Raw genomic sequence first — 26,761 nt, 5'->3', positions numbered from 1 at the left:
AAATCAAAAACAACCAAACTAAAGAGTTCTACAGAGTTGTTACAAAAGGTGAGCTCCTATTTTTCCCACGTGCCAGTACCCAAGGCCCGGGTGTGCCGATTGGGCTGTCTGGAGGCAGGAGGTGTGTACATGATGCAGAGGTGCTCCCCCTCTGAGCTCCTCGAGCCCTTTAACTGCACCTCACCTCCAGGTCCTTGGGGAACAGACCACTCCCAATAACTGGCTGAGTTCGAGGATGACAGACAAGAAGAAGGAGTCACTCCAAAATAAACAGGTTAATCCACATGGGCTCCAAACTCCCAACTTACAAATACAGATAATTGAAGCTTTTTTTAAGACCACATGAAATTATTTCTCCCTCCCCCTCCTGAATTACTGGCTGTAATTCTACACCACGACTGGAATTTGTTTGCCAGCAGGAGTCACAGTTATACAGACCTTTAATTGGTGTCATATTAAATGCTTTCTAAAGCAAAAATGCTTCTAAACAAACAATACACTGGGGGATGGGTGCAGAGGAAAAGAGTCATCTTGTACTCGTTTTATATTTAATACAGTGATTATTTTATCTACTGTTACTAGAGAAAATAGAAATGAAATTTCAAACACACCTTTTCCTCAAATAAAAGTGCAGTGCTCTAACTACCAAATACTGGATTTGAACACCAGTAGAAGTAGAAAAAAACCGTGCCAGAGCACTCCTGAAAAAGAAGTGTTCAAACAATGCGTCTCAAACTGGGAGACATTTCATTCACTGAAAGGGTGGAAAATTTTAATTAACTTGCTTCCCACTCTCCTGTGGATGATAAGTAATCTCTGATCACACCTTGAATGTCAAGAAGCCAGAGCATATTGAGCTAGGATTTTCCCTTGACTTGCATCACATGAAAAGAATACTTTTTATTTGTAGTTGTATTGTTTGTTTCCAGCATTTTTTCTTTTCACAGTTGCTTCTGCTCATTAGGGGAAAAAAAGAGATTAAAAAATGATAAGAATAATATCTAGGGCAAGCCACACAAACAACTGCATTAACAATTTTTCTTTTCTTCCCACTCCCCTACTGCAGCAATTTTAACCACAGCAAGAAAATAAACAAGACAACTACTAAGCTCTTGTGAGACAGAAGTTCTTCAGAAATCGTTCTTTCCTGGGCTAAGTGAATGTGATTTAGCTACAAGGCAGCTATGGATTGTCACTATTTAATATCTTTTTCCAACATGGATTAAGGAGTGGTAGATTGAAAATCCCATTAAATAAATCTTAATAAAATCTTTATCAGCAAATCCTAACAGACTGCGTACCAAAATCTACTGACAGATGGCAAAGAAGATGGGAAGTGAAAAAAAACAAGTTGCTTTGAAAGTGTAACCTACTGTTTGTTGCAGAAAATGGGCACTGCATTCAAACCCAGCTGCTCACAAAAAAGAGAGGGGAGAGCCCACGAGGGCAGCACCGTGCAGCCCCAGCCAAGGCTGGCTACCAGTCCCCAGCTCTGCCAGAGCCAAAGCTTTTCTGTCCCTGGGCACTGAAGGGAGGGGATGGAAGTGGCCAAGGCAGGACTTGCACCACAGTGGAAAAGAAAGAAAATGCAGTGGGAGAAATCGAGTATCTGGACTGTGCAAGAATGACCCAGTAAAATGTGCTGCAAACGTTTTATGTTTGCAGTAACACAGCTGACAGGGGGCCTAAATTCAAGCTCTAAATTTGTGAATTATTTGCCTTTTTCCTTTTCAGACTTCTTCCAAGAGGTGATTTCTGCTAACAGTGTAACAGTATTGATCCATTAAAAACATTTCCTGGAAGCAAAAGAGAAGTTTCACAAATGCTTCAGCAATAAAATGTTAGACTTTGTTCTTTTAGTATTGAGCTGCTCCTGAATTTCCATGTGTAACACACCACAGCACCCTGCTGCCAGATACTTGCTACACATCCATTAGCTGTGGAGCAAAGGGCTGTGGGATGGCTCCTGCATCCTTGGAAACCACCAGGTGCTTTGGGAGGCAGGTGGGTCACTGACCAACAAAGAGCAGCTGCCAAATAGGGACCTCACTGGAAAGGTAATAGGAAAAATAAAAAAGAGAATAAATCCACAGGCAGATTTTCCCTCAATATTTTGGGCATATGTAATTTAGAGTTATTTACAATTTCTAATATATATGTGAATTCCTGCGATGTGAAATATTTTGGAGAATTCAATAAGGCTGTAACACTACACGAGGCAACATCTTGTTAAGAGAGTTTGTGCAATTCAGATGTATCCAGTCACAATTTCAGTACACACACAGGCTGATGAGCAGCATTCAGAGCTCCACATCTAGGGTAAAATTAAAAAAACAACCAAAAAACCCTTCTGTGCCCAAAATGCCTGCTTCTCTCAGTGACTTCTGTGGATGCAAATTCTATTTTCTAGCTTGTAGACAGATCCTGATACTGCCTGAACCTGTAACACAGAAGTACATTTGCACAGCGACACAATTTTGCATTTATAAAAGCACAAAAAGCTGGACAATGTGAATGTGTTGACACAGATGGTTTTCCACACGGGAAACATCCTATGAAATGTGTTGAACTCACCACTGCACAGACAATGATGGGACAGATCCACTTAACTGTCCATGAAACACAAGAACTAAATGTGATCTAGCAATCCATCAGTACACCATCTTAAATAACTCTGGCATTTTTACTTTCACAATTCCTGCAACACTTAAAGTGTACCTTAAGGTGAGCATTGATTTTACTGTTTGTCCATCAGTTCTCTGGGAAGAAGATAAACAGCATTAAAAAACACTACTTGAGAACTTACATTCCCCAGTGTGCCCTACACACGCAGCTTAATCATCCTCAGGCAGCTTCCCTGACACAATTCCCTCTGGTTGTAATTTATTCCCAAACGACATGTGGCTTTTACCAAAAGACTTCGAGCACCACTCCCCAGTTATGCAAGTAATGATCTATTTCCATGCAAGCGGTGCAGCTGAAGCCCAGAGCCTGCACTGGCAGCGGCTCCCACGGCAGCAGGGCGAGCGCTGCGCTGCCCCTCGCCCACAGAGGGGCTCTGTGCGCAGCCTGAGGGGTCCCAGCACCCACTCCCACAGCCCTCAACACCCTCACACAGAGGCACCACCCAGGGCAACACTGCCCGGCTGGAGTCAGCTGCTGGGCAAAAGAAACACGTGCCCTCTGTGGTTTTCTGGGAAGTATAAAAGAGGACTGAAACTTTTTCTCAGCTTGTTCTTAAGTGGGAAGTTTAGATCTGGGATGTTCACTTTTCCCTTGAAGATTTTATGGGTAAGCAGACAACTAATTCTTAGAAAACTGTGACAGCCAGGAAGAGTTTTTTAATCCATGCTGTGCTTTTCAGTCTCTTTACTTCAAGTACCCTTTACTCACATGGAAGAAGCGTTCACCTTGTTAGATGTTTAATCTACCAGAATCGCAAGAAATTTTCAGGAATGTTCCAGGTTCATATTGCTAAATTTTGTTACTACATTAATCATCAAAACCAATGAAAAGATTACCCTATGGATTTTAATCATGTGGATTTTAATTGATTTTAAATCTATGTCTACTGACTTCAGCAGTCAAATAGATATGTACATATGCTGCTTTCATATCTTATATAAAGAAATGAAGCAAGAATTACAAAAACCTTTGGAAGGTAAGACATTCCTGAAGGTTTTTGTTCAGCTCTTTTTAAAAAGCAACAAGAATTCAGCAACAGACATTGCAGAAATATTATGCCCAGCCAGCATATTTGTCCTTTGAATGGTAAAGAGGGTCACACACATGACTCCCCTGGGCTTTCCATGCCCATCGCCATCAGCCCCTCGGCTGACCTGGTCATGCCTTTCTCCCGTGGCCAGAGACAGCAGAACATGGCTTAACTGACATATGACCTAAATCAGATTTACAGACAAATCAAATCCTCATTTCCAGAGAATTTGTTTCAAGGCTTACATTAAGGCAACTTGCAACCTAGGCTCAACAGAGATAATTTTTTAAATCTTTTGTTATGTCGCACTTTAAAAGGTTTACCACGTCTACGGTGGAGACTGACCCCATTCAGGTCTGCCAAGGAAATGGCAACACCACAATATATTTGAGATTTTAATTCGTGTCAGTACACCAAAGATATGGTATAGCAGCAAATACAAAGGGATGAATCAGCAGCTCAAGATTTTCAATGAGAAAATACGCGTAAATTAAGGACAATATTTTCAAAACGAACACAGCTTCAGAGGCAGAACAATGCAGTGATCTAAAATAAATGTTACAGCACTCTATTTTAAAGACAGTATTAGCTATTTTGTATTGGGTAATGGGGAAGGGAAGGTGACAGATTTAGAGTTGGGGAGAGGGAAATCATGCAGGCTCTGATTAATCAGAACTGTCTCCCCACATTTGCCTACACAAGCAGAAATTAAAGCCATCAAACAAGTTTTAGGGCCAGATCTCAGAAACTGCTGTGGAAATAATACATCCTGACATATTCAGAGTTAAAGTGATAAGGATGAGTGCAGTATTTTGCCATAACAAGTCCTGTGGTCATTTGTAGAGGATACCACAGCTCTCCTTTGAGAAGAAAGAGTTAAAATTACTCAGAGCTATTACATCCTGTCTGCTGCTTGGCGGGACCACATACTGTGACAGCTGCGAGCTTTACATCCTCTACAAACTGACATTTTACACACATACTGAGTGCATCACACTGTTCAGCTTGTTTTCTCTATTAGCCTGAGCAATTAAAAAGGCAGCACTTTCCCTGCTAAGAGGTGTGCCAACCCCTCTCTGTTGTGGTAATGGTTGAACAGCAACCCTTTACCTTTTCATTTAGAAAGGTTTTCTTTCTAAAGGGCATCGATACATGCTATATGTCTCCCTTTCTAAAAAAGCTTTCTTTTATTGTGGCTGGGATTTTGTTTGTTTCTTCTTCTTCTTAATTAGGATAGAGCACAATAAATTTACATTCAGTTCAGACCACATCTGAATAACTCCAAAGCTCATCCAGATAACCAAATCTAATACAAATTTAAAATAAGGACCCACTATGTACATTTATGATGTCATGCTGCCCATCAGAGCTTCTTCCACTGCCTTGGTAGAAATGGAAATAACAGATAGAAAATGTTAATGTAGATCAGAGCTGAATGTACATCAAAAAAACCCCACTCTTCCACTGCTCCATAACTATCTCTGTAACAATTATACTTCATAACACTCATTACAGAAAGAAGCCTTTACTGACTCTTGGACATCTGTCACAACTGAACTCTGCCTCCTTCCCCATTTTACAGTCCCTTCTTTTGCCACTGCATTATTCCATGTTGATGGTAAATAAAAGTGAATTCCAACAAGGTTTAACACTTTGTCTTCTGGGTACAGCACTGTGCAAGTGCCTACAGATCCCCCATCTGCCAGTCCTTTCATTGTTCCATGACTTCACCTACCTACACCTCTTATGTCTCAGAAAGCATGAGGCAAGATATATCCTGGCAGTTATTCAAATTGCAAGAGGAGAAAACCCAGGTGGCCAGCTCTGCTCCTTCTCTAAACAGGTAAAACAGGCAAGACTTCCCTAATGCCTCAACATTCTTCCTTCAGAAAGTTTCTTCTTCCCCATATTCTTCCACTTTCAGCTTGGTGGGAAGCATTTTTGTAATGCCCACAGAACAGACACACTTGATCTCAAAAGAGCAAAGCCGCCAGGGAACACCCAGCATCCAAATTTTTAATTACAGCAGAGAATAATCTGATCACACTGACAAGCTCTGTATATGCTATCAGTCAGTTTCTGAAATTGCACATCCCAAATCTTATGTCTGGAGCAGGAGATTCTCTGCATTAGGCCTCACAAAGACATTGTGTGTAGCAGTACAGCATCTCCTGACACACCAGATGGCATTGGGAAGTTCATTCTTTAATCTGTTGACCAGCTGTGTTCTCCAGCATGGAATTGCTGGAATTGAAAGCACAGGATACTCCACCTATGAGGCCTCTAACACTTCAAAGGGCCCTGCTAGAAAATGCTCTTCTGCTGTGTCCTGGTGTCCTGGTCAGCACTCTGCCAACACAGGACCCCCATTATCTTTGTCATGTAGCTTGACAGAAGCTGTCTTGTGCCCACACAGGTTATGCCTAACTTTGTTACGATAACCTGCTGAGATGGAGAACCTTGAACTGATTGTTTGAGAGCCAAACTGCCTTCGGTCAAGAATTTGTTTATAATTCAGAAATTTCCAACATGGCTGTAAGTGATGGTTAAGGAAAAGTAACATATATTAGGTCAAGCATGCCCCAAATATTTTGTGTACTTGGCAAGTGTGGTTTAGTTTCTGCTGAACGAAATCCAGTTTTTGCACTGTGGGACCATTCTGTGAGGTGAAGTGAGGCATATTAAGGATGGATCAGTGGGTTCACTTCAAAAAGGTACTCCTGATCTGAATTAAAATGCTTGTATGAACACAGGCTCCTCTAAACTTCCTGAACCAACAACCTTGTCCAGAAAGGAGTTCCATAGACCTGCTGTATAAATGATTATCTGAAATATCTCTCTTTTGTTTGCTTTGTACCTGGCCCTGACTAGTGTCATTTGGCACTTAGTTCTTATACAGAAGAGATGGCAAACAATCCCTCTTTACCTCTTTCCCATGTTTTAGGAGCTCTCTACCAATCCCATTCTCTGCAACTCTATTTTTTTCCAGCTGAAAGGACACACATGTAAAATCTTCCTAATATGGAAGCTGAATCTCTGACCATGCCCACTCTCTTCTCTGAACAATTACTGTGCTAAGACAGCCTTCTGAAATAAGGTGCTGTCAAACACAGCTTACACAGTAGTATGAAGCAGCATATACTTGCTGTTTCACCCTCTATTCATTTCCTAACAGTTTTAAACATATGGTTAACATTAATGCTTCTTAACATTTGCCTTCTTGATCAGCCCTGACCTAATGCACTCATGAAACCATCTGTCATTACCCCGAAACCTTGTTCCTGAGTGGCAACACTGCAAATTGACCCTCAAAATGAACAAGAATTCACAGTCAAGTCTGTCATAACTGGAGTAACATTTAATGCAATAAAGGAACAATTTTTCAGACACACATCAGCAACAAGAAAAGCTGCTATTAACACACAAAACTGTTCTGGAAGTTGTTTGTAGCTGTTACTATTTGGCCATTTCTTGCTGCACTACAAAATCATCATCTAATAACAAAACTCTTAATCTTAGTCTCCTGGAATTTTACACACTTATGCTAGCATCTGTCCCATTTTCCCTGACCCTGTTCTTCTGGCATGTGTGTGCCAAAAGGAGGGATTATCTGTATAAGGATTTTACACCCTTTACAATACATTCCAAGTGAAATGATCAGATATTGCCTTTAGAGATACACAGGACCTATTTCCAGCAGACATCAGATAAAACAAAGAAAACTTCTAAGAGTTATGCAACTACTTCTTTCCCCCCCCCATGTTCTTTTTGCTTCAAGCCACAAAGAACTCAAGCCCAGCTTTTTCAAATACAGAAGTACTGTGTGTATCAAATCTGCTGTGGAACATTGGTGCTGACCGATCTGGTCTAAGCAGAGCTTCTACTGATCTGTGTGGGCACCTGGATCTGCAGAAGGCCAAGGTGTGACACATGTGGTTTGTCTACAGGGGCCTATCCAGAATATGCAGTTTTTTCAGCATATGAAGGAGGACAGACAGAGCCAAGGCAGCTCTCTGTGCTTTCCTGCTGCAGCTAAGCCTGCCTACCTAAAGGGCTGCCTTCTTTAGAACTGCAGTGCTACAATGACTTGTGTGATCATGTTGCCCTGACAACCAATGGAGATCCTCTGTGCAGTTAACCTAGCAGACATCTGTAATTTTGAGACAGATAGCCCTGAGTTTCATTGCTCACTGTCACTCACATTCCCTACCCTCCCAAAAAAGCTCAAGATCACAAGTGTGTCATACAGACCCAGAGTGTGGTGAAGTGGCATTACTGCTAACATTGCATCCCTTGACTTCGGCTGCCTGGCTGGTACTGCTGGAGCACACATCAGCACGTAAGGGTCTGTCTCACAGTCTTGGAGTGTTCTGATTTACAAAACAAAAAGTCAAAAATGAAAGACTGTACACATACCTTCAAGACAGTCCACTGCTCTACCACAATTGCATCATAGCCCTGCGTGGTTTTACTGTCTTCCACAGCAACATCTTCAAAGAGAAATACTCCATCCATTGTCCCGTGCAAAGAATCTGTGAAAACACAGGGCTGCCTGTAAGCTTCATAGATTCACTCCATGTGTAGTGAGACATCTGAATTCATCAATAACATATTCCTCCAAGGATGTTACTAAAAAGTTCATAGACATTCTCTGATAGTCTATCTCTATTAAATGAATGAGACTTGTATCTCTAGCAGTTTTAAGAGCAATCTTACTCCCTAATAGCAAACCTTGCTATTCAGTCTGTTATTCCACCCTTTGCCATCAGAAACCACAGCTCTCCCATTCTGAGCAGGCAAAAGTGATTCAGTCCTCAGTTCAGCAGTACTGGTCACCTACTTGAAGCTATAAACACACTAAAAACTGTGAATTATGTCAATGTGTTATTTCCAAGGGGTTGTGAAGTACACTGATTTATTTTTATTATATTTATGATATTGATTCTTATGACTATATCCATTCATTCACACAAGTCAGAACCCTACATATGGTTCAGCCACTGCAGATACAGTGATCTACACGGACTAAGGATGATCTGGCATATCTGAACAGTGTGAAAGAAAATATACATTCATAACTATTTAATCAATTTATGAAGGCATTTTGACCATCTGGTTTGGTGCCTCTCTGTTCTCATTTGCATTCCCTACACGTTCAGCCTTTTTGCAGACAACACATACTCTTAAAGTTACTTGAGCAGCACTTTCTCCTTTAATTCAGCCACACACTCCATTAACCAGCAATCACTCCCATTATATCAGAACTTAGGTTTTGTCAGCTCCATGACAGAACAGAACAGAAACAGACTAACAGAAAAAAAAAAAGGGAAAAAAAAAAAGGGGAAAAAAAAAACCCCAAAAAAACCCCACAAAACAAAACAAAACAAAAAACAAAAAACAAAAAACAAACAAACAAAAAAAAAACCACCACAAAAAACACACACCCAACTCCAAACTTATCTTTTTTTCTTAAAATAAGCTGATTGCTGGAACAATAGAATGGAACAATAGAATTATGTTCAGGGAAACTGTAAATAAGCAGGACTGTGCTCTTTACAGAGAAAACTCTTCTCACATTGTCAAAGTGTCTTTTTCAGCCTTTCTAATATGAACAATATATTTACCCTGTATGACTGATTATAAAGACCTTGCTTGTCCCCTCCCCAAATGTGGCATTTTGCATGATAGTTTCCTTACATTTCTAGCAGCACTATACTCCTTGAACAACACACATGTTTTTGAAATGCAGTCACACATGCCAAACTGACAGATTCTTGAACTGACAGGGGAGTCTTCTGGATAAGCCTGCTTAGGTGTTTCATCAGGGTCATCCTGCTTTCCTCGTGGATGTTACAAGGTCAAGAAATGCCAGCAGGAAGGAATCGCTGCCTCCAAGGGAAAACATATATCAAACTCAGAAACAATTTTCACAAAGGAAGCAGTGAAGAGGATTAAGAGGCTTCTTACCTCTTGCAGACACAATCTCAGTCAACATCTTCCAATGTCATTATATGATCTAAATTCAATTTATTATCTGGAAATAACAAATTTGTTGCAGGCAAAGCCTGCAAAAGACCAGACTCCCACATATGGAGGCTTACGTCTACACACACACACACTGCAGCAAGACTGCTGCTGCAGGAGTCAATGCACAACCACTTTGTTTCTATTTGCACAGTCCCTTAACCTCTTTCGCTGCTATTGCAGTCAAGTCATTAAGTTTCAAATCAGGAGAAACAAATACTTGTCTCTAAACTAACACAGGTGGGGGTTTTTTTTCTGGTTTTTTGTTTGGGGTTTTTTTCCTTTTTTCTTTTTCCTTTTTTTTTCTTTTTTTTTTTTGTTCACTTGTGAAGGAAAAAAGTTGTAAACCACTTGCTTGGGATTCTCCTTAAGATTCTGCTGGGAGACTGAAAGAAGAAGAAAAATACTCTGTCTACTTTCACACTTTTCCAGAGGCAGGTTTCCTGCAACTATATTTAAAATAAAGAAAGCCAAAGACTCCTCACCACTACAGCAAGCCAGGATTGTACATTGCTCCAAGGTAGATGAGCTGAACTACAAAGCAGTAACTCCTGTCATCCAGACAGATTTCTCATCCAAGTGAGAGGAACAGACATTTTTGTTGTGAAATAACAGGCCAGATCACTAAGTAGCTGGGTTACAGGTTTGAAAACACAGGGAGAGCAAGCTTGCCACATACCAAAGGGTATAAGATTTAATTACTGGATTTCATTCAAAAACAGCACTTTGTTAGACCTGACACTACAAAGTGGGAACCAACTCAATTTCTGTGAAATATCAATTCCAACACCCAAACCCATATCCAAATCTATTTCAGGATGTTAATGTACAAACAGCCCTTTAATTTTCCAAAGCAGGGATGACAGGACAGCACCTAAGACTGAAAGCAGATCCTTACTAGACACAGACATCCAGATCTCGCCAGGGCAGTTTTATACAGTACCAGTGCACTGCTCCTGTATTGTGAACTCCCTTAATGAAATTCAGTGTCACACTGTTGGCACAACTGCAGCTTGAGCTCTACCCCATCCCGTGTTTGCCAGCTAATTAATAAGCAATCAAAACACAATCAGCAGGCATGTGTTTACACTCACTCGTAAATCATCCTTTATGTTTCATTCTCCTGCACATTCCACTCATGCAATTCACAGCTTCCACATACGTGAATATGATGGCACATATGAAATGTTTTAGAAACCAATAGCTGAGCTCGGGAGACCCTACAGACAGCAGAAACTTCACTCAGCAGTGCTGAGTTTATGGCTGGACTTGTGATCCTAAAGGTCTTTTCCAGGCTAAATGATTCTAAGATTTTGCTTCCTTGTTGGAAGTACAATGATTACTGTTGAAGGCTACATCCATCAATCATACAATCCACTGGAGGTTTTTTTATGGGTTTCTTTTGCTAGGAAAGAAACCCATGGAAAATGAGAAAACTGGAAGGGGAAAAGGATGATGGAAAGATAGCTGCAAATGTAAAGAACAGTGTCAGTTCTGCAGAGTGATGTTGGTGAAAAACTCTACAGAAACTGGTTGATGACAACCACTGAGATTTCCCTCTCAACCAGAACCAACCTCCTCTCTGTACCTGTTGTGCCACAACATTTTAAACATTCATGCCATGAATGCACACCTGTCAATTCTCACATCTCACACCTTGGCCGCACATTTTACCTTTTACAGGTCATGTGCTACACTTCCAGAGAAAAAGGGAGGCACAGGAAAGAATAATTGGATCACTGATTCCTTTTCATGTGAAGAATTTGGGATGCTAAGAATAATGGGGGAAAGGAGAATGCAGCAGAGAGAAAGCTAGCAGGGTCATGATTTGAAGAAAAGGAATTTATAACCCATGCTATGGTGTCAGGATCAGCAGGAATTTCAGGGAAACTCTTACACGGAAGTGGGGAAGGGCAAGGCGATGGCCACTTGCACTGAGTCTGTCTGCAGTACCTTTATCACACAGGACTCTAGATCTAAGAGCAACTTCAGTCGACAATCACATGTTCTAGAGCTGGCTCACGAGGTGAGATGCACCTGATCCAACAGTTTCACAGAATCATAGAATAATTCAGCTGAGTGGGGACCTAAGGACGTCTCCAGTCCAACCACATGCTCAAAGCAGGTTCAATACAACTGCAGACCAGATCACTTGTGGTTTTATCCAGTTGCATCTTCAAAATCTCCAAGAATAGAGATGGCACAACTTCCCTGGCAGCCTCTTCCAGAGAGTAACTGTTTTCATGATGAGAAAGTGTTTTTTTATATCCAAAAAGGACCTATCTTATTCAGTTTATGTGTATTTTTTCCAATCCTCCTACCACGCACCACAATCAAGGACCTGGATCCACCTCTTTGATTGTCTTCTCACAGGCACTGCCAGGCACCATTAGGTCTCCCAAAGCTGTCCTTTCTCCAGGCTGAACTCTCTCAACTGCTGTTTCATTTTACTAAAATTCCCCTGGACCTTTCAACAGTGCTGCTACCCAGCCAGGCTGTCCCCAGCCTAGATTAATCAAAAGGCCTCTCCCTTCCCAGAGGCAGGACATTTGTCAATCAGCTCCTGCTGGCATGTTTTTCCAGCCTGCCCAGGTTCCTCTGGAGAGCAGCCCAGTTCTGAGCCACATCAGTTGTCTCTTGAGTATGGGATCATCCACAAATTTGAAAAAAGCAAGCCTCGTTGCCTCCTCTGCATCACTGATAAAATTGTTAAACACAACAGGCCCCAGGACAGTTCTCTGTGGTACTCCACTTTTTACTCCAGGTAAACACGACCCTCTGAGTCCAGCCATGTGACCAGATTTTCACTCATCCAGGCTGCATGGTTCTAGCTTGGATACAAAAATATTGTGGGAGCCACTGCCAAACTCTCTTAATGAATTCTCCCAAAATGACATCTACTACTTTCTCTTTACTCACAAATCGTTATCTTATCACAGAGGACCATCAGTTTCGAGTATGTTTACCCTTGTTAAATCCATGCTGAACGTTCAGAATCACTGTCCTCTCCTTCTTGTGTCCACCAGTTCCAAGAGAACCTGCCCAGTGATCCAGCCAGAAATGAAGGGAGGCTGACTACCCCGTAGGTCCCTGGTGTGTCCTTTTGGCTTTTTTTTTTTTTTTTACAGACAGGTGCAACCTTTGCCTGTGTCTGTGAAGACTGAGGCAAAGGAAGCACCAAGTACCTCAGTCTTATCTAGATGTATCTGATCTCTTTTGCATATCCTGATGTGGGATAAGGCAGATCACAACACAGATCCTACTGACTATAGTGGTCCAAGCCTAGATTTCCATTGATTATAGGGGCATTTCAGTGTGACAACTCACACACAGATTCCTGCAGGGCAGATTTTACAGATACATTTATTCAGCTGGATGTTACCTAATCTGTCTACAAAGATCAGTCATCTAAAGCTTTAGATGGTAAGTTGGTCTTTCCAGTTTTCACTGTTTCCTATGTAAAGTATTTCCTGGTTCTGATGCAGTTGTATTCTCTTTTGGTAATCTCTTGTTAAACAAGATTCAGCTCCTGGAACATAGCCTGAAGTTAAAAAGTTCCTTAGAAATTCCAAATATTCATCCATCTGCAATAGGGCAGTAAGAAATGCTAATAAAAAAAAACATTTTGACTTTGCTGTTTGTAGTATCATTTCCCAATCTCTACTCTTGAATCGCACTCTTTCTTAAAGAAAAGGCTCCAAAAGTAGAGGTTACAATCAATGTCCTTCCTCTGAAAATGTTCCATTACCACTGCATCTTTTATTAAGGTTTCCTACTGTGCACAAAAAGCTGTTTTCACTGGGTTGTATAAATATTTGATGCAGCTCAATTGACAAAAACGTATTCTGATGTTCTTGCTTCTGATTTACTGGAGGTATATGGGAAAAGATTACTTACTTTATCATGACAGCTGTCTTAGCAGGCGACAATTTTCCCCCTGATGTCTTTTAACTACAAATTCTCCTTATCTAGGAAAAGTAACCTTTAGGCTGCTGTTGCTCTCAAGGAGGAAAACTAGCTCTCTGTAGCTTTATGGGGCATGTGCCCAAATGTCTGCCTTTGCTTCATATTTGCATTCCTGCCCCCTTTTAAATCTTTTCACCCTCAGTACACACAGAGAAAATAATTCCATATGGATGATAAAAATCCCAGTACTTCAGTGGCTGAGGTGACAATAATCAGCCAAAGGCATCACCAGCTCATCTCTGTCAGAGGCAGATGACAGAGACTATCAGTCGGACTCTTTTAAAAACCTGACTGCTTTCTTCTTCCAAGCAACTCACGTTTTGTTTCATTTGCTTTGTGTTTAAGTACTGTCAGTGTTTTCTGGATGGTTGGCTGGCTTTTTCTAGGTTTGAAAGGCAGAAAATTCACAGACAGAATGGTACAACAAATACAAAAACGCTAGGCACTTAAAGAGCTGCAGTTCAAAACAACTGAAGATGAACAGGTTTGTGATTACTCTGTTAAGGCATCAAAACATAACCTTGAAGAAGTTTGATCTTCCTGCCTTCTAACAGTGCTGATTGGAGACTTGCTATTACAGGAAAGGAGATCTCGCCTATAACTTCATTTCCATTTGGTATTAATCTGTAGCTTGCTGCTACAGTCTCCATTCTGACTAGAGGAGGGCAAGGGTGAGTTCCTATGGTCACTTTAGATCACGAGGCAGGATCAGTTTACACCTGGGACTACAGGCAGAATTATCAATTACATGAGCTGGATGAAAAACACCAGCAAGTAACTGAAGCGCAAATTTAAACAAATAACTGTTATCTGCCAACATGATAGGACCAAGGACCAAGCGGGCTGCTGTTTCTAACTTACCAGCAATATCTGAATACATTTAATATATGGTGTAAGTCTGCATGGTTTACATATTGTGATCGGCAATTGGGTTATATTTCTGTTTATAATTATCTGGTACAATAAGCAAAAAGAAACAATTGTTACCAGTGAACTTTAAAACTCCTTTAAAGACTAATTATTAAACTGTTAGCAGAAGGAAGAAACAGATTTATGACTACTGACAATCTGGAAATCTTCACTTCATTGGGTATTCCAAGGACAAGGGGGGAAAGAAGAAGATAATAACCCTGCTTTTAAGTCTAATAAGCAAAATAATGAATTCATACTTTAAGCCAAAAAGAAAACCAGCCCCCAGAACAAAGAAATGTGATATAACCAATTAAAGAAAGTATGCTGATACCACCTTAATTTGGAAGAGGATTAATCAGTGAATAAGACCAGATATGAAGAGCTGGACAGGCTGTCACAGAAGTCTAGAAAAAAGTAAGGAGCTGAGAAGCCCTCAGACCCCTACTTCTTCTCTTGTCCCTACCCTGTGTTGTTTGATACTGACTGACATATGAGTGAAAAAGCTGTTCCATTTCTCTGCAGCACAGAAAAAGTTTAGGACTTAAATAATAAAACATTTAACTTCAATTAATAGCAACTTATAGATATTCTTAGTAAATGTTCTTCTAACAGCATAATACACTTTTAGAAACCTTGTTTCGACTTTTTGATTTCAAAACTTGTTACTCCTGTAACCATAAAATGCTAATAAAAATGTTTATTAATTGTTCTTCAATCACTGACTTAATCCTGAATCTGTCCACTTTTACATAATTTGTTGTCCTGTTCAGGTTGAAACTTTATTGCCAGCATTCAAGCCTACTTTATCTCTGTCCACAGGCAGTTACTCAGCACTCCTCACTCTGGTATCCAAGTACATGAACCTCCCACAGGGCTCTGCTATGTAAATGAACTCCAGAAGTTTAAATAACAGAAAAATCCTGTGTTTAAAACATTTGAGAGTGAACTGACAAGCAGATTTCATTTAAAAAAAACCACTGAGTCTGATAACTGAGCCTGATAGAGCCAATTAGCCTTGCCTCTGTGCAATTTATATACATGAAGTATATAAATGACCATTTGTTTTTTAAGCAAGTTAACTAGCAATTACAAGGCTTTCCAGGAAGCTGTGTGAAAGCATTCCATCAGCTGAACTTTAGACCTTCCTTTTTTTTGCTACTTGTTTGTAAAATGAAAAATTAGGATGCCTGTTAATTTCCTGATTGACTTTTACCAGAACTGAGTCATATTCCTGTGTTTTACCCTGGGTTCTGGAATTGAGACCAACACTAAGAAGATGCTCTGGAAGCAGCTCCCCTATAATTTTCAGGCATAAACCAACTAATCTTAGTAGGAATGTGCAATCTCTGGGTTACCACATTCCTTTTGAAAAATGCAGAACAAACCAAAATTAGCTGAAAGATTCAGCCATAAGCACACTTTAACCATGAAGTATACCAGTCACGTAATTTTCCAATAAAATTAGCCCAGCTGCAACTTCAACATTTTTATGTTCAAGTACTTCCCTTCAATTGTTCTCGTGGCTCCTTGGTTGTGTCTCTTGGATTTATGCAGCCAAGTCTTTCTCTGTACAACAGCCTTGCCTTCAAAGCTGTCATGGCCACGAGTGTGGTACAGACTGGCTACAGTGCTAAGCTGCAGCCAGTGCCACTCTTCCACCACATGCAAAAATCTAGGATTTTTAAATCTTCTTAAATTAAAAGCAGCATTTCTCTATCACTCATAGCTAAGATGAACAAACACAGAAGACAATTTTGTAAAACAGTGTGCCAGCCAGGTTGAAAGGGTCTCAGCAAAAACTGGAATTAACTGACTTCTTGTTGGCCACATAAAACTCGAGTCCTTGCACTGACCAGGGACAGATGCAGTGTGTGGCCAGACAGCAGTGTCACCCTTCTATTTAAGTCATCAGTTTTGAAACCTTATTAGTTTAATTCACTTTACTTGGTATTGTTTATTAACTCTGTGTATTTCTGCAATTACAAAATCATCTCTCATGTGTTTATAAAATACAATAAATGATCTGTTTTCCTTATTCAAATGCCAAAATATTTTCTGTACTTTCATTCCATTTCACTGAAAGAGGCTGATCTAATACAAATCTGCCCCAAGTCTGTAGTAAAGCACCTCCCAAATATCTCCTTCTCAAAGATAATGACCTCTATGAGAGGAAAAAGGAAAATAATCATAGCATAATGCTTTCTGTAATTTCCATACCATTTACCATTCCAAGGCTGAAGATGGCGTTTACCAATGAGCCTCCTTTCCTGAAGTGATCTGTCATGTGCTCCAGCCAGTTTGCTTCTAAGCTGTTGACAGTCTGCCCATTCCTGGAGATCCTCATAGGAATAGTCACTGTATAATACTGGCTGCATTTCCGTGGGGTTTTGGGCTTGTTGAAGAGAACGAAGATCTCCACTTCTACCAAAGAGTAAAAAATGGAATAATGCAACAACTGTATCATGAAATTTCACCTAAAACAATGCATAACCCACTATTTGCCCTTGCCTAATTACACTGTGCAACTGCAAAAAATTCTTTGGGATGTGGTTATCTCCTTAATACATTTCTGCAGGTCAACACAGTAGGATTCTCTCAAGACCCAATGGAGTATTTTGTTTGCTTTTATAGTATTTCTTACTCACAGTGGATTCACTGTTGATAACAAAACATTTAAAGACAGAAATACCTGAGTACTAACACAACATCTGTGGAATCATCAGTTCAAACACGAAATCTTACTGCAAATTTAGAAGGAATTGCATTCTGTAGATCATGGCCATTAAAGTATTAAATAACTTGGTTTTGATAACACAAAAGCATGGAACAAGCCAATGGCAGCCTCATCTCAAGAAAATCCAATGAATCATTCATGTAGAGACTCTGGTAGCTGCTTGGTTGATTTACTCTGGATCTGAGCCAAGGTGAGACATTAACACAACAGCAAATGAATTTTAAAAATGAAATTGTGAGGAGTCTTAAAAATTAGAACATTTTCTAGACTCTTTTCCATGTCTCCTCCAGTATATTTTAGGAGCAGTTACTACAGGCAAAGAAGTCATTGCTAAAAGCAAAGTTGAGCTTTCACAGCCCTAAACTGGAATCAACTTTAAAAGCAGATATCATTCTCCAAAGGGTATAACCCTAATTAAAATAACCAATAAAAATATTTCGACATATAATTTTACTTATTAACGGACACGGAAATCAAAAAAATTTCTCCCCAAATATATTAATATGAAAGGTAAAGACAGTACACAATTCCTTCACTCAATACCCTCCTCTTGTTTCCAAGCTGTTAGGTTCTAATCTCAAGCAAAAGAAAAGAAAGAGCTGTCAAGAGTAATGTTAAGATTGCTCTCTAACAAACATCACTGAGCAAGAAGCAGTGTGTAAATTGAAAAAGATATCAGACGGGAGATGGGATGGCAGCACTTGAAGAGAAGAGCTGGAAGCTCATAACCAACATGAAAAGAGACCTAATGATCTCAGACATGAACTATATTTTAAATAGAGTAGAAAGGAATAAACTTTAATATGAATCCTCTTGCTGTTTACCACTTGTTTAGAAAGAATGAAATTATGATAATCTTAGCTCAGAAAAGCACACACAGAATCCTTCTCTCATCATTTTGATTCTGACCTCCATTAGAGTCTTTTGCTGGAAAAGACACTGATATGAGAAGCTGGACCTGACCCAGCAATGTGTGTTCACAGCCCTGAGACCCAATCCTATCCTGAGCTGCATCCAAAGCAGTGTGGCCAGCAGGACAAGGGAGGGGATTCTGCCCCTCTGCTCTGCTCTGCTCTGGTGAGACCCCACCTGGAACCCTGCATCCAGCTCTGGGCTCCCACCACAGGAAGGACATTTGCAATGGGCCCAGAGGAGGCCACAAAGATGATTAAAGGAATAAGGCACCTTTTCTATGAGGAAAGGCTGAGAAAATTTGGGCTGTTCAGCCTGGAAAATGCTCAGAGAAACCTTCCAGCACCTAAAAGGAGCCTACAAGAGAGCTGAAGAGAGACATTTTGCAGGCAAGAAGTGATAGGACATGGGGTGATGGCTTCGGACTAAAGGAGGACAGGGTTAGATTACATATTAGGGAGAAATTCTTCATTGTAAGGGTGGTGAGGCCCTGGAACAGATTCCTCAGGAAAGCTGTGACTGCCCCACCCCTGGACAACCTGATCTAGTGAAAGGTGTTGTGTAATCCAAGTCACTACTGACAACAGTTTTCACCAGTGACCCCAAATCCTCAAACACTGCTGAAGACCCTTCAGTCTTTTGGACATACTATTGGAATATCTGTGCCTTGCTCACAGGCAAATACTTTTCAACATTGTGTTGAAAAGCCTTTTAAAAGCAGGGGAAGTCAATGAACACTACAGAACATTCAGGAATCAAGCGGAAAAGCTTGATTTTGTTATAAAAATAACACTCCAATAGTATAAAACCTAAAATAAAAACATTTAAGATCCCACAAATAGTAAGGAATATTAATTTTCTTCCTGAAGCTTTATGTAGGGGAGAAGCAGTTCAAGGATGGTAACTTCCTATGGAATACGTAGGGAAAAAAAACAACCACCTGATGCTTTCAATCTTCACACTCCCAAGGAAGGATGGAGAACTCGTGCCAAAAACTGAAATACATTTTCCATGGGAGGAAAAGGGAGTGCTGTAATAACAAAAAGTCATTCAAGAGTAATAAAGAAATCAGCAGTGTTGTACAGGACTTGGAAAAATTCTACTTCACATGAGCTATCACATAAAACTGCCTTCTCAGGCCTTCAGTCTTGGAAAGACTTGCCTCTTTTCTGGCAAATCAGCAGCACTCCTGGGGTGTTACAGACGAAGGTTGGGAAGACTGCAGGTGATCATCTTCACATTATATAGAAATATTAAGAACATAGTTACTTAGCAAAAGAACTTCAATGTTCAGTAAGGAAAGGAACAGCATGAAAGAGATGATTAAATTTGCTAAGTTAAGTCTTTCAAAGATATCATATAAAAAAGAGATATATCATAAAATATCATATATAAAAAGAGAAAGAATTGATCTGTTTAGACTTGCAGATAACTAATTTTTAACTATAAAACTAAGAGAGGTTTTATATGTAAAATTACAATGTTGGGACAGCCCACCTCTAAAGCTGTGGATGAGAAGAGATTGTTCAAGGAACAGCTATGCTTTGACCCAATCTGGGTGCCCCCTTGCCCAACAAAAACTGAAGAAAATATGTTGGAAGTTTACTACAGCGTGATCCAAATTGGATCCAAAAGCTAATTACACCAAACTGCAACGGAAACCAAGACAATAATCCAAGGAGTACAATGCCAAGTCATTCTGGGTCCTATATAGGAAATTCCCAAAGGGGTAAGATTGTTTGACTGAATCTTAGAGAACAGGGATAAATTAAAGTCAAGGACAGTACCAGCTTTAGAAATTCCACCTACATTCCTTCCCCCTGCACAGATTTCTAGCCTGTAAGGAAATTAAGGAAAGCAGTAAGAAAAATGAGTGTAAAGATGGTTGTCTTGGATTTAAACAAACATAGAAAAGAAATGTATTTTGAGGCTTAAACTGGATACAGAGTAAGAATATTTTTCCTTTTAGTTTTCTAAATTACTCTGGTCTACATCCTATTTTGAACTACAGTTCCTGCTATGGAAGTAACCTTTGAGCAACAAACACCTTAAGGAGAGTATTTTAGACCTCAGCTGAGACTTGTGGTCTTTGACAGCATAAAATGACATTTAAAAAGTGGAAAGCCCACACGAAGAAAAATATATCAAAGAAATTAAAGAACTAAAACTAGAATATGGGTAAAAATCCTAAAAAAAAAAAATAACTGGAAGGCAAATTATTATCAGCCCTATTACCAAAATTTTATTATGAATTAGCACCCATGAGTCATTAACAAAAAATAACTGCTGTTTTGCAGTAATTACAGTTCTGACTGGAGCACTGACCCCCACACTGACTGTAGGACACCAAGGAGACTTCAGAGTCCAGATCACATATACTCATGCTGTTCCAGAGGTGATTTAATTCCAGCTATCTGTTCACCTGCTACAAAGGGGGCTGTGAAAAGTCTTTGTGAATTATTCCTTCTATGGCTGCAAAAGCTTGTCAGGCAGATTAACAGGGCTTTTTATTCAAACAGACACAAAGGACAGAAAGATCAAGAGCTCTCAGGGTATGGCAACAAATACAGAAATGAACCAATTCAGCTGAACAGCAGACAAAAATAAGTCTTCACACTCAGGCATACACATGGGCCATAACAAAGCTGCACCTGCTTGTATCATCTCCCCCTTTGCCATCTGACTCCTGTTCAGCTGTTGTGAACTGTGTAACCATGCTGAAATCAGGTTAAGTGGCTCATTTGGGGCATCTTTTCTTCGCTATCTTAGTGGCAATGTCTCCCCTGCATCCCCACCCCCCAAAGGAGCTGGGAACATAATCGAGGCAATTTAAACTTGGCTTTTATGTACAAGAGGTCACTACAGTACTTACTGCCTGTAAGAGTTTTTAAACATCGTGCTGGCGTTTCGTTCTCTGCAAGTCCATTCGTCTTGTCCGCTGCTTCTCTCACACTCGAGTTCTCATGTTGAGACTGTTCCTCAGTTCCCTTCACAGACCTGGAATTCAGCTCTTCAGCAGCCTGTCCTTCACCTCTACAGCCCTCTCTGGATGTGGCACATTGGTCAGCACTTGGCTCACTCTGTGCTGGAGCACTGCATCCATCAGTGCTGCCTGTTTTCTCGCCATCCGGTGAAGCATGGTCCTCGGGGCAATTTGAAACATTCTTATTATCTCTTGATTGCACAGAGTTGTTACTGGCAGGTGTCAGGGAGGCGCTGACAAGGCAGTTCTTTCGGGAATGGTACTGAGGTATAATTCCAACAAATTTCAAGCCTTGACTTGCAGCATCTTGAATCTACAAGATGAAGAAGATTAGATTTTTAACTGTCAAGCTGTCTTAGCTAAATAGAAACACAGAAAATAACACCTTTCAAGGCAGCGAGCATGTCATTTTGCTACTTTTGTCCACTACCACTAGAAATTGTCATGTTGCATTCACATAAAAAGGTAGATTAAAGAGTCAGGATGAAAAGTTGCCCAAACCATCTGATATAATGTGAAAATGGGGGAATGGGGGGAAGGAAAAAAAGAGAAAATGCCCACAATATTTATTCACAAGATATGAAGCTTATTTATAATAAAATACTAGAAGTGCTATTTCTTACAAAATTTTTTTTGTATTAATTTTAAGAAACTGGAGACTTATTATTATATCTTCTGCTGTATTAGGTGTGTGATTATGACATTTATGCAAGGAAAAGCTTATTAATTCTCTAACAACAGTTGTTGTTTGTCCTATTTTGGATTGAGACACAAATGGCAAACTTTCACACAATGAGTGCATAAAAGCAAAGCTATTTTAATACACCACTTTGGGGGAGAGACAGAACTCAGAATAGAAAAAGGCATTGTGACATGAGCTAAGAAGAAGAAAAAGGAAACTAAAAGGTTCTATCATTAATCCTTTACACTTCAGGTAAAGGAGGAAAATGAAGGCATCAGATCACAAAAGATCCTAAGGAAAAAAGCACTGGGCTAGTGGTAATGACAATTAGATAAAGTCAGCATTAGCTAACAAAGGTTTGAGATGAAGCAGAAAGAGAAATCTCTTTGAGGCAGACTCAGCACTATGGAGTCATCAGCCTCACACTCCTCAAACCCAGGAGAAGTGCGAGTGTGAGACAAGACTTCTGTGAAAACATATGAGTGTCTACTGCTTCATTTATCAAAATCATTCACCAAAATGAAAAGGCTTCCATTTAACGTATACTTTTTGCATAATATAAAGTCTAAATACACACAAATCTTTCAAAAATAAATGCCTTGAGAATGGAGAAATAGTTTCATTTTGTCCGCATAACACAAAATTCCAAAGAGTTAAAGTGTCTAAATTCTTTGCCTATACTGAAGTTAGCATGAACTTAGGAAAAACAGTTCAGTGAGACTTTTTTCAGTAGTAAGTACAAAGAATGAATTTTGTATCATTTTCAAATTTAAGAGGCAGCTCATTTCTAGATCTTCTCTACCTTTTTTTTTCTTTTCAGTGTATCATTGACTTCCTGGTAACATGTTACTGCTCCAAACACACAAACCTACAGATGATGCCTGATCAACAAGAACTTCCTCTTTCAAACCACTATTATATTTTCCATGTTAAATTAACTGTCATTTCATTATCACAGGAATTTAAACAGAGGCCTCCAGGAAACAAGGCAGTGGTCTTCACAGGTGTTTAGCCTGGGAAACATGGGATGCTGACTTGAGTAAAGCTCATTGCTAAACAGGACAATAAAAATACCATTAGCAGTATCCTGGCCAAAAGGGTATCTATCTACGAAGAAAGTTAGCTCTCACTTTGCTCAGGAAGGTTTAAGTGAATATCAGTGACAGATGCATTTATAATGTGCTCAGTGATCTGGGCTCTCCATTGTAACTCAATTAATACTTTTTTATATAGTTAGTGATAGAGTTACAAATCCATTTCATCTCTTATCACTCATGTACAGACACAACACTACATTTGTTTAGTAGGTTGCAGGGCAGCTAATTATAGAAATGTAACTAGTATGCAACTGTTAGAGAGTTTGAGGACAGTACATATGTGGTAATATTACTGGTCCTGGTCAATAAAGACTGCTTGTCAATCTACATCAGACTCCCACGCTGTGATATGGAGGAGAGAGAACAGCTTTCACAGATACTGAAGCAATATTTTACAGTCTCAGCTTACTCAAAAAAATTGTTTATTCTAAGGAGTACCTGAAGCTGAGGTGTTCCTTTTTCAGGCTCTTGTTCTCAGAATAGAAACGTGAGGAACTGAAAACCAAATTACAGTCTTACCTTGTATTGGCCAAACAGCTAAGCAGGAATGTTGGAAAAAAGAGTTTGTACCTTCAAGGCCCTTTCCCAACAAAGTTAATATTGTGCACCACAGAACACAAAATCTTATTTAAATATATATTTCAAATTTTCCCACTGACATATGGCAAAACCTAGTATCTCATTATTCTCAATAAAGCAAATGTAGCAGGAAATGCTACGCCAAAAGTGTGATGCAACTGAAGAACAGGAAAGTGATGTATCAGCAGATACAACCTCTCCTTTCAACTTTTCACAAAACCACGAAGAAGCTAGCTTTCATCAGAAAGTGTAAAGGCTGAACATATTCAAACTATAAGGGCAACTTGTTTTTCAGGATCTTGCTGAGAGCCTTAAATATTATGAAATTTCAGTTGCATTTACATCCAGACTGAATCATGTCATCCAGTAGAATCATATTTTCTGTTTCCTGTATTTCAAAGACTGAATATACCAATTTTAAAAATAAATTTAAAAACCAAACAAACAACCAAAAAAAAACCCTAATCCAACTGACCAAACAAACAAACCAACCAAACAAAAAAACAAACCCACACCTCAGTAACTGGAGAGGTTATGCCCAGGAGATACACAGGACAGAAGAGCTGCTTCTGCAAGCCACCTACAGGTTTTGGACCCTCTTGTGGCATCCTGTGCTGATACACACAGACAGTTATGTCTGTCACAGCCTTCTGGGAAAATATCTCAGCAGATGCAGTGTTGGGAGTGAGTAAGAAGGCAAAGTATGGGAGAAAGAAGGAGTAAAGCTGAAGTGAATAGGAAGAGCATGATGCTACTTGGACAGGGTCACCCAAGACATATTCCAGATCAGATAAATAACACAATTACTTGTCTTTATGTGCCAGTGTAGAATACAAACAAAGAGCACTAACAAAGAAAGGTCTGTGTCACACTGTACTGTATGACTAAATGAAAGGAAAAAACATAAAAACGACAACTACATCTCTACCACTTTTCACATCAGATAAAAATCTAGATTTAAAGTGCCCTCATGCTAGGTGATTGGTACAAAGTTCAACTGTTTTATGACAATTTTTATATCTCACATATACTTTATCTGTTTACATCTTGGGAAATTTTGAAAAGGGAAATTCCAACAAATTTTTTTAAAAAATAAATTCTTTGCCTCTTTCCCCAGGCGGGAACAGAAACATTTTCATTGCCTCATAAAGTGCTGCTTGGATGATATTAACCACAAATACAAGACCAGACCTCCATCACAAAAGACGTTATTGTTCAACCACAGAAGCAGAACTTAACTCATTTATTTCAATCTGGATAACCCCCAAGTGGGTACATCCAAATTCATTTGCAACTGGCTCTCAACAAATTGGATTTATGGCAGTTTAAAAATAGATTCTGCTTAAAGAAGAGGTGAAATTTCATGTGTACAAAGGGCCAAGGCAGTTAAAGAATTTAATGTCATCCCTATAATTTGCTTGATTAGAAACCTGGCATTTTCCCTGAGGGGAAAAAAATGACAGATTTAGCCTTCGCTGTCTGCAAAATAAATATCAAATCTCCCACGAACTTTAGAAGGAATAGGAACAAGTACCGTGTCCAACCCTGATGTCACTACCTTAATTGAATTTTAGCTAGGGCACTTGTGTTAACATTCTTAACATTTGGGAAGTGTTATTGTTTATTTCAGAACTGCCTGACCGCTATTTTTATACTGCATTTGGAAGAAAAGGAGCCATCAGCAGCACAGAGCAGTGTCACTAAACATTACGTTGATGTAGCAAATTTATGTCGCATCTTTTTAAATATTTCTGGTTCTCTTGAAGGCTCCCTACCCTAATTAGAAAATGGCTGACAGTCATTTTCAGTCAAATTAAAGATATGTAAAGCCACGCCTGGCAACAGCATGGCTGAATGATGAAATCCTCTTTTCTGGAAAGTACTTGTTTTACTCTGTAGCTCTCACAGTCATGTGAGAACCCATGTTCAAAAGCTCATTTTCAACAGACACACACAGGTTCTCTTTTCAAATCTATTCTGAATAAAGACACTTGGCAAGTCCATTGTACAGCCCACACAATGTTTATGATTCTGTATTTCTTGTTCCGTTGTCAGCTCCATAATAATCTCCTCTTGAGAGCAAGCATAATGGTACTCTTATAAATATGGAAACTCAAGGATATAGATCCCATGCTGAACAAAATCATACACTTCTGTCAGCTTCAGCAATTGCTTACAAGGAGATCCTGATCACATCCCCGTGGGATGGCACACAGAAAATCAAACACTTCCAGCAAGCTTAGGGTAGTACTCCACCAAAATCAATAAAAATGTGGAACAACACACAGCAATTTAATAATGGGGATCTTTCCCAGATAAGAATTTCAAACAAATTATTTAAGTGTTAGGAATTTCTCTTAACTCTTTAATGCCAGGAGCTGGACATTTTTAAGATGTGTCTGGAGAAAAAGCAGTTTTACTAATGTCATCAAGGCACTTGAGTTTACAGCAGTCCTAAATTGTCTCAAGGCTTACACTTTCTGATGACCTGGAAAAAACCACCCTCAAAACTTAGGCACTAGGACTGAACATTTCACTAGTATGTTTGCTAGATGGTTTACCATATAACGAAGAACTGAAAGAATTTCATAAAAACCCAGAAACAATTTACAAAGAGCACTAAATGCTCTTAGAGAAAGAACAATTTCCAGGAGCAAGGAACTGATTTTCTGATGATCAGATGCATTGAGTTAGCACTGCTGTGAACTTTGGGATAAACTGCTACTTAATCCTACTGATGGCCAAACATATGGCCTTGGGAACAACAGCTGGTTAATTTTGCTCAGAGCTGTCTATTTAAATCAACTATGATCTGTCTCAGTCAGCAAAATAAATGCTTGTCTGTTTATTTAGTTGTTTTTAAAAGAACAATGTTAAAGGCATTAGGTGTCATTATGTGCACCAGAAATCAGATCAGTGCATTTCTCTACCTCCTCCTTAGGATTCAAGCAAGTCTCCTCTGAAAACAGACAGCACCAGGGAATCTTCATGCAAAAGCCACGATCTTGTGGTTTGAGGAGAATGCTATGTACTGCATGCCAGGAGCTGGAACTGGAAAAGTATGCTCAAGACTACAGTCTTCCAACTCTGTCCTCTTCATTAAAATTTAGCAGAACATGTTTCATCATTAATACTGCACATCCCCCTCCTAGCTTGC

General features: G+C 39.6%; 1 protein-coding gene across 1 annotated transcript in view; it reads right to left on the bottom strand.

Moving 5' to 3' along the window:
- RFTN1 (raftlin, lipid raft linker 1) overlaps positions 1-26,761 on the bottom strand; it is a 96,239-nt gene that overhangs the window by 10,094 nt on the left and 59,384 nt on the right. Inside the window, exons 5-7 of the mRNA XM_063409342.1 lie at positions 21,136-21,559; positions 16,835-17,038; positions 8,132-8,247 (exon numbers count right to left, since the gene is read on the bottom strand). Coding sequence (XP_063265412.1) covers positions 8,132-8,247; positions 16,835-17,038; positions 21,136-21,559 — 744 coding nt within the window. The remainder of the gene's footprint in view (positions 1-8,131; positions 8,248-16,834; positions 17,039-21,135; positions 21,560-26,761) is intronic.

The sequence above is a fragment of the Prinia subflava genome, chromosome 1, assembly GCF_021018805.1.
Source record: "Prinia subflava isolate CZ2003 ecotype Zambia chromosome 1, Cam_Psub_1.2, whole genome shotgun sequence".
Taxonomy (NCBI): domain Eukaryota; kingdom Metazoa; phylum Chordata; class Aves; order Passeriformes; family Cisticolidae; genus Prinia; species Prinia subflava.
Note: the sequence above shows the minus strand (reverse complement) of the source record. Positions and strands in the feature narration are given on the sequence as shown.